General features: G+C 41.7%; 1 protein-coding gene across 1 annotated transcript; it reads right to left on the bottom strand.

Moving 5' to 3' along the window:
* Window positions 1-2702: 2702 nt before the first annotated feature.
* LOC124615815 (putative beta-carotene-binding protein) lies at window positions 2703-11957 on the bottom strand. Its single transcript, XM_047143957.1, has 6 exons — window positions 11836-11957; window positions 10321-10419; window positions 8644-8794; window positions 7042-7178; window positions 6073-6225; window positions 2703-4191 (listed from the first exon to the last, which is right to left on the bottom strand). Exons 1-6 carry the CDS (start codon window positions 11945-11947, stop codon window positions 4004-4006), a joined length of 840 nt encoding a protein of 279 aa, XP_046999913.1. The 5' UTR covers window positions 11948-11957; the 3' UTR covers window positions 2703-4003.
* Between the last annotated feature and the right edge of the window lie 1098 nt (window positions 11958-13055).

Here is a 13055-nt window from a genome sequence, read left to right as displayed (position 1 = left end):
CTACATTTTAAATATGAGCACTATCATACCTGACTATTTGTACATTCACGATTCCTATTTGATCGATGACCTCAGCAGTTTGGTCGCTAAGTAACTTACCGCCACCTAACTACAGATGTTAGATTGTTAAAAAAAATACTTCACAAATTAACCATAATACTTTTATGTTATTAAAGGAGCCAGATGCTGACAAAGATTTGTATTCCTTTATTAATTACCTCTTGTATGCTACATTCTCGAACTTTTATCAGCCTATACTTATGTACTTTTGAGAATTTGTTGTGTTATTACAGCCAATTGCCATAAGAATCCTGCCAAATTCATCAGCAGGAGGCAGCAGGGTTATGAAAGGTATGTACACAGGGTACATTAATTCAAGATTTATAAAAAAATATTGTATTGAACGAGAGATGGTCAGATGTAGTATCGATGTGTAATAGCGTCGCTGCTCAACTGCGATTGCTGATTCGAGATGCTATGGGTGAGGTGTCAGAGTAACTTTAGTTCGAGCGATGTATGGAGGTCTCTCAAGTGTAAAGACGTGTTGTATCTGATGTGTGCTGAATATATACTTACTCGCCACGGGCAGTAATGATATTTTTATTTACAGAATACTATGATGTTTGGTAACTGAAAGGAATCGCAACAGAAGTTGGAAATAATTAAGGTAAAGTAAGTGGTATTGTTATCAATGCAATGAGTGTTTTCATAACTGATGATTGAGATAAAGTATAGCACTGACATCAGATCTTTTGTAGAGCTAATTGTTAATGTATAATCAGTTTATTTAATGTGTTAATTGTGAGCATTATTCATTTTCAAAGAGTCAACATACAAGTTTTAAAGTTAGCGCCAAATTGCTACTTACCCCAATTCAGTACCAGTTCCCAGATCGATGTCATGTTTGATTAACTATTTTCCTCAAGAAGTTATTGTCCCAGTCATATTCGGTTTAATTAAATTGTATGCTAAGGACAAGCCATGTACAGTAGTTGTTGCTAACGGTAGAGTTTAAAGTACTAACACAGAGCAACGCGAAGAGCAGTAGATAGAGGTAGGAAATTCTACTTTTTCAGAGATAGTATTCACTAAGCGTAGGGACCATTATTCTTTCAAACTGAACAGGTTTTGTTGTATTACCAGAGTTAATTTAAAATGAATAGTGGCAACAGATTCATGTTTTGTGCTGCGTAAATTCATACAGTGATTGTTTCTTTTAAAGTTATTGACCACATTCTCACGCCAACATTAAATTCACATTCTCGTAGTCAGAAAAGTTCAGTATAGGGCAAAGTTCATAAGCGACGGCATAAAATACACGTTCACGTGCGATTCCCATTCTAACAGTTGTGTTTCAGGCTACTATCAGTTACGAAATTTCTATCATATTTCAAACGTACATGTTTCAAGCAGCGAACGTTTGATACCAGCAAATAAATCTGGAACCTGGTCGAAATCTGAAGGAGAGAGGCATTGCTATCTCAGCCATGATGTGATATCTGCTCACAAGAACCAAGAACGTTTCCCACGACAAAACTTTGCGATAGAGTCCCTGTCCGACACACTGTTTTATCTATCTGTTCAATGTAGCCCCTTCCCAATTTGCTCAATGGTGTGTATTACTGGAAAGGGAACATAAAATGTTATGGTTTGCGACTTCATCGATATCAAACTTATTAGAGATGGCCTACTGCCTCAGGATGAGAAGGGCGACTGAAAGAAGTAACGAAGTCCTATCTACGAAATCACCTGGGCTAGCGCGAAAATAACTAAGTAAAGTTACAAAAACAATAATAATAAAGGCGACAAAGTGGTGATTGAAACCATATTCATCTTGAATACGATTGTAGCAATTTGCTCATAACTAATCATACACATCCCAATACATTAGAGCAGTAGTATTTCCAATGTACATACTTCAAGAATGTATTATAGGGTAGCGTGTATTCTTCTGAAGCTCCTGAAATGACTCGCGTAATTACGATGCCTGTATAGAGCACTTGACATACATCTCCAGCAACGAGCGTAAAACTAGTCTGACCTTTACCGTCCTTGCGAATAGTGAAAGTTTCTAGTTTAATGTACTCAACCACCTCGACCTCGGTGTTGTCGGCTAGTGCACCAAGCAAAGTGCGAAAGCTGCTGAATACTATATAGGGAAGGTTTTGCGCATATTCAACACTGGAAGAAAAGTAACTATCTCAGCCTGTCTTCGAGAAACACATGATGTACGATGCATAAAAGTCCGAGCTGACAAACTTGTCAGACCATAGATTTGATAACGTCTTGATATGGAACCGTCTGTGTTCTGTCATCAGATGTAAGCACACTAATATTTCATTAGTTTAAGTGACGAAGCTAACAAAACCACCACAGCTAATAACTATTACCTGTTATATGTATCGTTATGGTGTCATACGAGGTTATGGAATTATTAAGAATAATTTCGCACCATTCAAATCATTTGATGCTGGAGAGCAACATATGAACATGTTTATGATTTGGACAGTTGAGATTACCTACACGTTGGTTCATCCCTGCATTACCCGAGTGTGACCTCAGGCAAGTTAAGCAAACCATATGAAGTGGTATTCGTCTTTTTTTATATATTACATGACATCCTAATAGATAGCGACTCTTGGAAATAAACACTGTAATTTCCATTCTTGGGAAGCAACTGACTGACAAGACAGAAATCAAAATAGTCTCAGATCTTTTTATTACTTATGACAGACTATTTCACAAAATTAAAATATTTCAAAACATACACACAGGTATATCATTATTTAACGCTAGAATTAATATAACAGTCGTTACTGATTCATCGACAAACTGGTCCTACCCAGAATGTCTTTTTTAATACAAATATACTGTTAATTGGTAGTACGTATATATTGAAAATACTGTCGTCCTTACTTTGAAGTAAGATCGTGCTTCGAGGGCGTTCTCTGTGTTCGTAAAAGAAATTTGCACTCTGTAAATCATCAGCGCCTTTGATTCCAGTATGTACTCGAAGACAGGGTAGTAATGCATTGGTTCTTTGTCTTTGTCGGCTATAAAGAGACTGCACAAAGTTTGATATAATTACTGACAGCTCGAGAAAATAAAATCCTGTAGACGTACAACGACAGAAAGTAAGATTTCCGAAAACTGAAACATATTCTGTCACTGTTCGTAATTTACGATTTGAAAAACTAGTGCGCTTTCATCAATACTGACCATCTTGTACCCAACATGAGAGATTTGTTATAAACTTTGATATCTATAGATTCTGCTCTTATGTAAAACAACATGGAAAACGCCTAATCCGATAAAGCTAAACACAGTGAAGCATCAAGTAAGCAGATACCTTCATCGATTGTGTGGAATGTCTATACAAGTTTCTGGGCCGAATTCAACGAAAGCATAACTGAAATTGGTTTGTTATATAAGGCCCGCCTTAGGGTTCTTGTTTATTATGGCCAGTACACACAAACGTAGTTACAGAGATTAGGAGCTGAAATTGAGGAGGGTGAGGAAGAACTTGTCAGTGGCCTCGTCGATGAATCCCTCCCAGTATGTACTTTAAATGATTTAGGAAAACTTCAGAAAAACCAAATTGGGATGGACAGACGATGGTTTGAACACCATAGAGAGTTTAATGTCTTGAATATTGCTCTACCTCGCCCAGCACTTTAATTTGTATTTGACCGAAATGTCCTGGTATGTGAAACTAATTACTAACTAGATTATCTTACAGGGAGAGAAATGTCTACGTTAGTACTTAAACATAAGTAGCGCGAGCCTTAGGAACGAATGAAATGTGTGCATTGGTGCAACTGCAGTCTAGTGTAGATACGGATCTCACGTGCGCTGATGGTAGCAATCTTAAACAAATAGCCTGTTTTATGCATTCAAACAACTGCGGACATACAGGCCGCCTCGTTTCATTAGTGATGGAAATATAGTTTCCATGCAATAAATAGGAAGTTTTGCAATAATTGAAACATCAGGCATGCTGTGGTTAGACCGCGCTGAAGGAATCGCTGTAAACGGACCTCTTAGGGAAGAGCTGGTCGTAGGGTACAGTACTGAAGACGGCTTGTGCACGCTGGCGGTATACTTCGGCCAACCATTTCTCCAGCGTCGGCAGGAGTTCGGGTTGGACAACCTTCGTGGCGACGCTGTTTATGAACATATTTCCGGCGTGCACTGAAAACAGAGAAATGATAGCCTGAAACTGATCTTCTGGTAGAAACTGAAAATGAGAAAGTTTGAATCGAAAACTGTAATGATACCGTACTTTAATGAGTTTTCAGCGCATACTTACATGGGGAAGAAGCAAACAAAATAAGATTATAATATAACTTATCACTGATGCGCCTTCGTCAGAGGCGTAGAAGAATGGGGTAGGTAAGTATCCGTTACTTATTGAAAGGAACAATCTCAGAATTCCTCTGAAGTGACTTGTGGACAATGGAAAACCTAAGTTTGTTGACATCATGAATACAAGTCCCACCGCAGATGTGAAGCATTCATTCCACTGGATTAACTGACTTCAAGTGACATGAATTTTTTCCTACTGCCCTCTCACATCAGCTTGGCAGAACTTGCTGTCCTAGCCCACATCACTGAAGCACACCTGTGCGGTGGCACTCGATTCGGATTTAATCTGGTTCCAGTCCTGATGGTGGATGAAATTTTCAGTGTCAAGTATTTGGTCGGCGAGGGGACGAGAGATGGTGGCCTAAAGTTCCTGATCACCAGTCTTTCCATCAGTGTCCTGGATTATTTTCCAAACCTTTCCGCAATGTCTAATGAAGTGAGGGCATATGACACTATTGGCGGTGCTTTGTCAATCAGATGTGGACGTTAAGCCCGGCGGCCCCTTAGTGCTGTTCGAGAGGAGGAGGCTGTGTGTCGCCAGTGGGCTTCCCCCTCAGTTTCCTCCTCCTCCTCACCATCATCATCGTCATCATAAAAAACGAACGTAACAGTAAGCTATACAGTCTTCCATTACACTCACATATCTTCACGAATGCACATTCTACAGCTCTCACACATCCGTAAGGAAAGGGACCAATGTGCGAGGGCGAGGAAGACATTTTCCGGCGGGCAACTGAATCCACACCGTGGGATTTCCCAACCAGCTTTTACATACCGTATTTAATTTTAGTCCTGGTTGACGTAGGGCTAATGGATAGTCCAACTGAGTCAGCGTATTTCAGAGCTGTTTAAGCATTTATGCCAGAGGTGTGCAAAAATTTTGAGAAATGGATATCGTAAATTTCGATTGTAATTTCTTTGGACGGTATCTTTGGTTCAAGCTGAGACACTCGCCGTACATATGTGACTTTTTACTGATTTACGAGCACACAATTTTCCAGCAACGCGCACAGTCCACTTTTCATATCTATTCGCATGCGTTGAAGATTGCAATGAATGCTTGTGATGCGCAGTATTACTTTCATATATACTGGCCTCAGATGCACACAAGGTGGTTGTACAAGTAGCTGGAGCAAGGCAACCAAACACGAAATTGGGTTTTGATTGCTCTCGGTCACCTATTTGTAACCAATTTTCTTTTGGAGAGGATGGGCATGAAGTATCCCCCTCATCTTGGCAGTGCTCGTTATGGTAAATGGTTTGGTGCTGTTATGATTAATTTAAGGTTTAGACACACATTCTAAAACAGAACTGTCAAGCGAGTAAGAGATCTGCATGATCGACAGGAATACAACAGATGTATGAGGTGACACGTGGGAGACAAGACTGAATGAAATGAAATGAAATTGAAACGGACGTGGACAGAACATACTTCCAGTGGAACAGATAATAATTACATCAAGTAATTCGTTTGCTGTAATCCAGGAAATAAGGAAAGATCGGTACCTTGACAATGTAAAGTGTGTAGATGAGATTACACAACGTGCATGTAAATAGATAGGATAAACAGAAATGGCTTAACGCTTGAAGAACTATGGTGGGGTCTTTGTACAGCATCTGACGTCAAATTCTCGATAACGATGATGATGATAGCAAGGCAAAGTATTCAATAAAACAATGTGTGCAAGTATTCCGCTAATGACCTACCTAGAGGCTTGTACTCCCCGAAGAGGCCAGTGAGTTCATACTGGCTTTGGCCCAAGTCGAGCTTGACGCTGACAGAGTCCACCTTGAGGTATGACTTATCCCCGTCAGCAGTCTCGAGGTGTCCAGCGTACGTCACGTCCGCGTTGCCTCCGCCTGAAATGTGACGACCAGGGCTCTGTTAGTATCCAGTTAGGATGATTCGTTCTACATACATCAACACAGTAAGCCGAAATGGTAATTCTAATATCCTTACTATAAATTTGATAGCCAATACAGTCGGCCCACTTGTTTTTTAAACTCTGTCCAGAACTGAATCGCACACCACACTTCTCAGACGAAAAAGGCAATATTCCTACATCATCTACCAATTAGTCATTGGTCCTTCAAATTTTAAGGACTCTCAACCATCACTATACATTTTATTTTGTTCTCCTTACATAGCTACTTCGTTTATATGTTTGGTCCTTTCACTACGTATTCTGTTACGTTTGGCTTAATTTTCACACTAGCATTCAGAACATTCTCAGGATTTTTAATACTGGCTACCACGTGCTAATGTTTTCACTGATAAAGTTGATATGTGAAGCAACATTTGATCTTAATTGTCAAATATTTCAGCTAAATGTTACATACCGTCTGAAAGTTGTGTGTCAGTGATATGCGTCGCTGTTGAAAGAATGGTCTATGCTAATTTCCGCTTACTTTTATTCGCGAAAATGTTATAACTTACTGATATTTATTTGAAGATATGACATTCGTTAATACTATAAGACACACTGATACACGCGGATAATTACACCTTTACTCTATCCCAGCTTATGCCTTAGGCTGACATGATATCGGCATATCAAAATAGTAAGGGATTTAGAATATTTGTTATTTTATTTTTTCCTTGCGTATTTAGAATATATAACACACAGTAATTCGACCCGTCTTTTGTTATTGGTTTATGTGGTTATTTATACTTACGCATAGAAACCTTGAAGGAACCACTGCCGTCCAGAGGGACGCCGAGGACTTTCCCGGACATGGCGTAGGCGCCCTCTAACGCGTTGACGCCGTCAATGTGGGTAACGACGCGGATGCGGTTGTTGACGTTATCCACCCTGGAAACACCATGCCGCCGAATTAAATGACGCAAAATACAGATGGATAACAGAGCTCGGGATCCGAGCGAGAGATAAATAGATCGGTGGGTAGGTATAGAGATACAGACAGACGACAGACAGCGCAGCAAGTTCCGATTACTACCTAAATGTGATACTGGCTGAACAGGATAAGTTGCGTTATCGATTTTTGCGACGTGAGGCACAAACATGAGGCGTGAAATGCTCTAACTAATGGATGAACATTAAGAGGCAGAAATTAGAGGTCATAGAGGGATCATCATAAAAAGCTTCACACGGAATTAGTCACCGAGCGAGGTGGCGCAGTGGTTAGCACACTGGACTCGCATTCGGGAGGACGACGGTTCAATCCCGCGTCCGGCCATCCTGATTTAGGTTTTCCGTGATTTCCCTAAATCACTCCAGGCAAATGCCGGGATGGTTCCTCTGAAAGGGCATGGCCGACTTCCTTCCCTGTCCTTCCCTAATCCGATGAGACCGATGACCTCGCTGTTTGGTCTCTTTCCCCAAAACCAACCAACCAACCAACGGAATTAGTCGACCTATTATTTTCGGATATTCTGTCATCCTCACATACTGAAAGCTTATAAAATCAACCTTATCAATAGCTTTTGTTTAGTGAACAACGTCTTAGGAAAATGATATCCAGTGACTTGGAAATCATATTGTTTGACAAAACACGTTACTACCTGATTGGTCTGGTCCTATAACACACGGTGTTTCGTCTACTTTGACACGCAGACGAATTTCTTCCAACAATCAAATACACAGTATATTAGATTAGGGAGGTTTTGAAAAGGTACACCTTTTTTCCGAGGCACTGCAGAACACTGTCAGCAAGCAATCCTGCACTTCTTATATTCATGTAAAATGTCTGTTGTCAACAAGACATTAACTCCAAGCTAGTACCCATACATACAACGAAAGAAGGAGTGGCCAAGTAATTAAATTCGTGTAAATGAGAGAGAAAGAGCCGACCAAGTATTTTCCCATGTAAATGTGTAAGTAACAATTTTGGCTGCACCTCTTACTAGGTTTAAAACAGCGAATAACCTGAAAGTCGCAAGCAATGGATATAATGAGATTGGGTTGAGGGGTAGGGGAGGTGGTAGTTAACAAGGATATGTATATCGCTGGCCTCCGTTCAGGAGAGTTAATACTTTGGAAAAAACTTAATTCCTAAAGAAGTGAGCGCGGCTGCAGGGCAAAACGCAGAGACTAAAAGGAAGAAATGAGAACTGCCACACATTTCTGGAGTCAACCAAGCAACTTGTTGTCTGCCGGTGTGCGCGTGACTGTAGAGGAGACCGTGACAATTTCAGTCGACCTACCCAGCTGAGTTAACACCAGCAGTCCACACCGTGGCGCATGTGGTGATCCATGTTTCACGGAACAGCGGTACAGCAGTTGCCTGCCGACACGATGAGGAGAAAACGAAACTTACTGCAGGTTGTCGACGACGGAGCGGCCCAGGCCGGTGAAACGGGCGTTGTCGAGGCGGAACTTGAGGGCCATCCCTCTGGAGTTGGTGTGCCACGTCAGCGGTGGCAGCTCGTCCAGGGGGTCGATTGGTGCGGCACCCATCTGCGGAATGCCTGCGGACAGATGTCAGCCGTTCACACGCGACTGCTCATCTCACACTGAAACTCACGTTACGAAGGTTACCTGCTTATGCTTGCTATCCTTCAACATAAACTTGTTTTGCGCGGAGTGTATACGCTCTACCTTTACTTAAGAGTTCATGAATGGTGTCTTAGAGTAGGTAGGAAGATCGAAACGCATTTACAAAATGGTTCCTATGTAATGCTGTAGGGGACAAATACATTAATCGTTTATTCATTGTTTGACCGATTTAAGCCAGTTTAAAACTTGCGGGGCTACTCAGGTTCATAACACAAATTTCTAAACAAGTAGCATCTGACAGCAAAGTCGCCGTTTCGAGCACCTTACTATTCTCTTGGTTCTTTCTTGTAAGTGTCTCACTTGGGAACTATATACAGTTATTTTACTTCAAAAGCTTTAATGTTTAAATAAGAATTAAAGCTACCTGTTAATAACTATGATGGGTAGCGGCAAACATTTCTTTATAAAACAGAAAAGTTTAAACTTCGATAAGTTTGTAAATGTAAACACAATGTCATCAACAAAAAATTCCAGAACAAAAAATTGCCACACAGGATGTGGGTTCAATTCTCGTTTCTGCCAGAGATTGTGCGTTGGCGGGAGGACTGGAACGGGGTCACTAAGCCTCGTAATGCCAACGAGAATGAGAAGCAGCGGCTTCAAGGTCTGTAAAGCCGACATCGGCCGGGAAAGCGGTGTGGTCACCCCAGACTCCTTCATACCGCCAGAGAATGACACGGTGGCCGTCCGGCCCTGATAGGCCCGTCTTCGACCAGAGCAGCGGAGCTTTGCTTTCGTTTCCTGTGATGATGTCTCCGGTTGATGTAAATAGCTGGCCCGTCCCACAATAACCCTTCTCTCCTCCCCCCACTAAGATACAAGCTGCCCTCTGTCATATTACCAAGGCTTCATCAGAAATCACTTGCTCAACATAGAGGCAAATGTCATATGTATTTTACCTCTATGTGATTTATCTGCGTTGAATTGTCTATATTAACATTATAACAATTCTAGTTTTTTCAACCGTTGTAATCTGAGTTAACTGCGAAAGCTCACTGGGTCCATAAGCGCTTCTCACCAAATTATGACAAGTGCAAAAGGCTGTAAGACGGCGTTACAGCTTGGCAAATTATAGTTAATTATAGGCATTCTGCATTCCTTTATTATTATTACTAATCAAGTCATGATGTAGCTGATATAACATTCATGGGTTCATGTTATGTTGAGATAGCAGACGGTGATAGTACATCACAACTGCTAAAGAGCATTCAGTCTGTGATGCCCTGCAAAGTACAAATAAACGTCAACATACAACTTCATGTTCTAAGAATGGTGCAAGTGAGCTACTGAGCACTATTATTTAACTTAAACATCAAAGAAGTTTCACATAGTTCCCAGTAGTGAAAATCTTGTACTCGTCTCCGTTCAAAAGATGGGCTTGCTTCTGTTACACGCGGAGTAGACCTTACCGTTAACAGACGTACTTCCCAGTACTCACCAGTAGCCAGATGTGGCACTGCGTCCTGTAAAGCCTTCCGCCGACATTCGACGACGTTAGGCTGGTCGTCAGCACATGTCTTGACGCCGAGAGGTGTCACTGAAAGACAAGAATAGTCATACACAATATGCCGTTCCGATAAATTTTCTGGCAGTCATGACAACCTGTCAGCTGCGCTCACGGTATTCTGTCTCCCTAGGACTAAGGGAGCAACATACCTTACATGACACAGTTGAAGCTGAGTCGAGATACACTACTGGAACGGAATAACCGAACTTAAAACGTCCAAAAGTGGCATGAAAAAATGAAGCGTTCCGGTTTTACTTTTAGCAGTTATGATTAAAATTGCACACGGAACATCAGCTGGACAATCGAGTAAACAAACGCTGTAGTGTTGTTAAACTGATAAGCTGCAACTATACCGGTATTTTTTTCTTTTCTTTCTCTTTTTTAAACAAAGTGTACTATATAATCAAAGGCGTCCCGCTGCAATAAGTGGCGTAATTTTCCGATATATTTTGACTGTTGCCTGTGCTATCTTCGTGACAAGCAAGAAACTACATTTCAGTTTCGATCGTTCTGTGGTAAGATCCAGAGAAGGAACAAAACAAATAGCTTTGATGTCAGAATGTGACTGGATCAAGTATGGTAGATCATTCCAGACCAAAGGTACAGCTTTGACAAGATCTCTATGTCTATTCTGAAATGTTTATATCTCCCATTACTTATCAAGATTTGTAAACAATTCTCGTTGACTATCCATATAACTGCCCTAATGCGATGTACAATGCGTCGCGTTACACATAGCATTTCTGGGAAATATTATACTGAGTCTTCAGCAAAAGCAACACTCTACTAGGATAAAAACTACTTTTATTTAAATAGGGATAGTGACGCAGATACAGCTGCAGTACAGGAACAGTATGAATATTATTGAAATATTTGTGAGTGGTAACACGTGAAACAAATACTCTTCTGAGTGTACTTTGTAAGCAACAGAGCGATTGGAGGAACCAAATATTTTTGCAATCAGTTCATAAAATCAAAAAGTATAGCTTCTACTGCTTCAGTAAAACAATTTATGGTGAGTGAGGGCTTTGTCCATAGAAATGGGAAAAGACTGCCAAGGGGCTTTCTTAACATAGAACGCCAAACTTAGCAGAAGAATAGAAATGAGTTGAAAGCTTTGAAGCAAACTCACTAAACTCTGCCTAGCTCAAGCCAACGAGTATCTATCGATACACAGACGCCCGTATTGCGGCCACAATGACTGAGTAATTCTGAATTTTAAATTCGCTATAGAGCTTGAACACAAAGTCTGGTTAGAGTAAAGGCAGAGAAAATGCAACTCGCAGCACGTGAAGCAGACGACTGCATCGGCCGTCGAAATGACGTGCGGAAAAATGGAATCAACAGCAACGAGAGCACGTTACGAAAGTGAAATTTGCTTCAAGTTTGGGAAACCGCTGGAGCGTTTGTGATGGCGCCGATTTGAAGTGCTGGCGGCAGACTTACCTATCTCGGCGACGGCCAGGCCAGCAACGAGCAGCAGAGAGGAGGCGACGGCGATACGGCAGCACATGTCTGGGCTTTGCTGGACGTTGCGGCTTCGAGTTGCCGGCGCCATGTCCTGCCGCCCTTTTATATGTCCTGTGCGCGCGCGCCGCGCCAGGCCCTGCTGCGCCGCGCGGCCGCCAAGCCTCCCCACTCCGGCCGCAACAACCCTGTAGCCGCAGCGGCACTCGTGCACACTTACGTAACTGCAGTAAACCTCTAGGTCGTCATTGAAAATTTTTTCAAACTTAATCACACTCGTATTGGAAGCTGACGCCATGGCCGTATGTACAGCCTGCTTATTGTAATGTTTCACGAATTTCTTTAAGTAACCGCTTCGGTTATATTTTTCACTTACCAGACTACACGTGACAAATTTGATCGGTTTTATCGGGAAAACTGGTGATATTTCCTGCAGAGTTCCTCCTTTTCGATTTTGAGTTGTATTCTTCGTCGTTACACAATCGGCAAACCACATCTTTGCCTCAACGAGTGTGTTTGAACAAGCAACACGACGTTACATTCGTCGTCTATCTATTGCTCTAAACGAGTATACTTAATTCTTTTTACGATGTAGCAGTATTATAGTGTTCTCCCCGATTTCAGTAGCTACTTGTCATACATTCAGATGACAAAAGTCATGTGGATTGCAATATGCACACATTGCGGTAGTATCTCGTACGCAAGATATAAAAATGCGGTGCGTTGTCATTTGTACTCAAGTGAGCAAGTGAAAAGGTTCGCGGTGTGATTACGGCCTTACGACGAGAAGTAACAGACTCTCAGTGTGGAATAGTACTTGGAGCTAGACACAGGGGACACACCATTTCGCAAATCGTTAGGGTATTCTGTATTCCGAGATCCACAGTGTCAAGTGTATGCTGAGAATAGCAAAATTCACTTAACGAACGAGAGCAGCGGCTTTTGCGTAGGGTTGTCAGCTCTAAAGGACAAGCAGCACTGTGAAACATCCACAGAAACAAATGCGGGACATACGACGGATGGCTCCGTAACCACGCGAAATTTGGCGATAACGGGCTATGGCAGCAGACGGCCGACGCGAGTGCTTTCCATACAGCACGATAACCGATACCGCCTGTAGCGCCTCTTCTGGGCTCGTGATCATATCAGTCTTGTGACTGGTTTAATGCGGCACGCCACAAATTCCTATCCTGCGCCAA

This window comes from Schistocerca americana, chromosome 5 (assembly GCF_021461395.2).
Source record: "Schistocerca americana isolate TAMUIC-IGC-003095 chromosome 5, iqSchAmer2.1, whole genome shotgun sequence".
Lineage (NCBI taxonomy): Eukaryota > Metazoa > Arthropoda > Insecta > Orthoptera > Acrididae > Schistocerca > Schistocerca americana.
This window is presented reverse-complemented; position numbering and strand designations above follow the sequence as displayed.

Coding starts and splice junctions, on each gene's coding strand:
- LOC124615815 (XM_047143957.1), bottom strand. CDS start 11,947: ATGGCGCCGGCAACTCGAAGCCGCAACGTCCAGCAAAGCCCAGACATG. Junction 10,420..11,835: donor CCTGGCCGTCGCCGAGATAG/GTAAGTCTGCCG, acceptor CTTGTCTTTCAG/TGACACCTCTCGGCGTCAAG. Junction 7,179..8,643: donor TCCGTCGTCGACAACCTGCA/GTAAGTTTCGTT, acceptor TGGTGTTTCCAG/GGTGGATAACGTCAACAACC.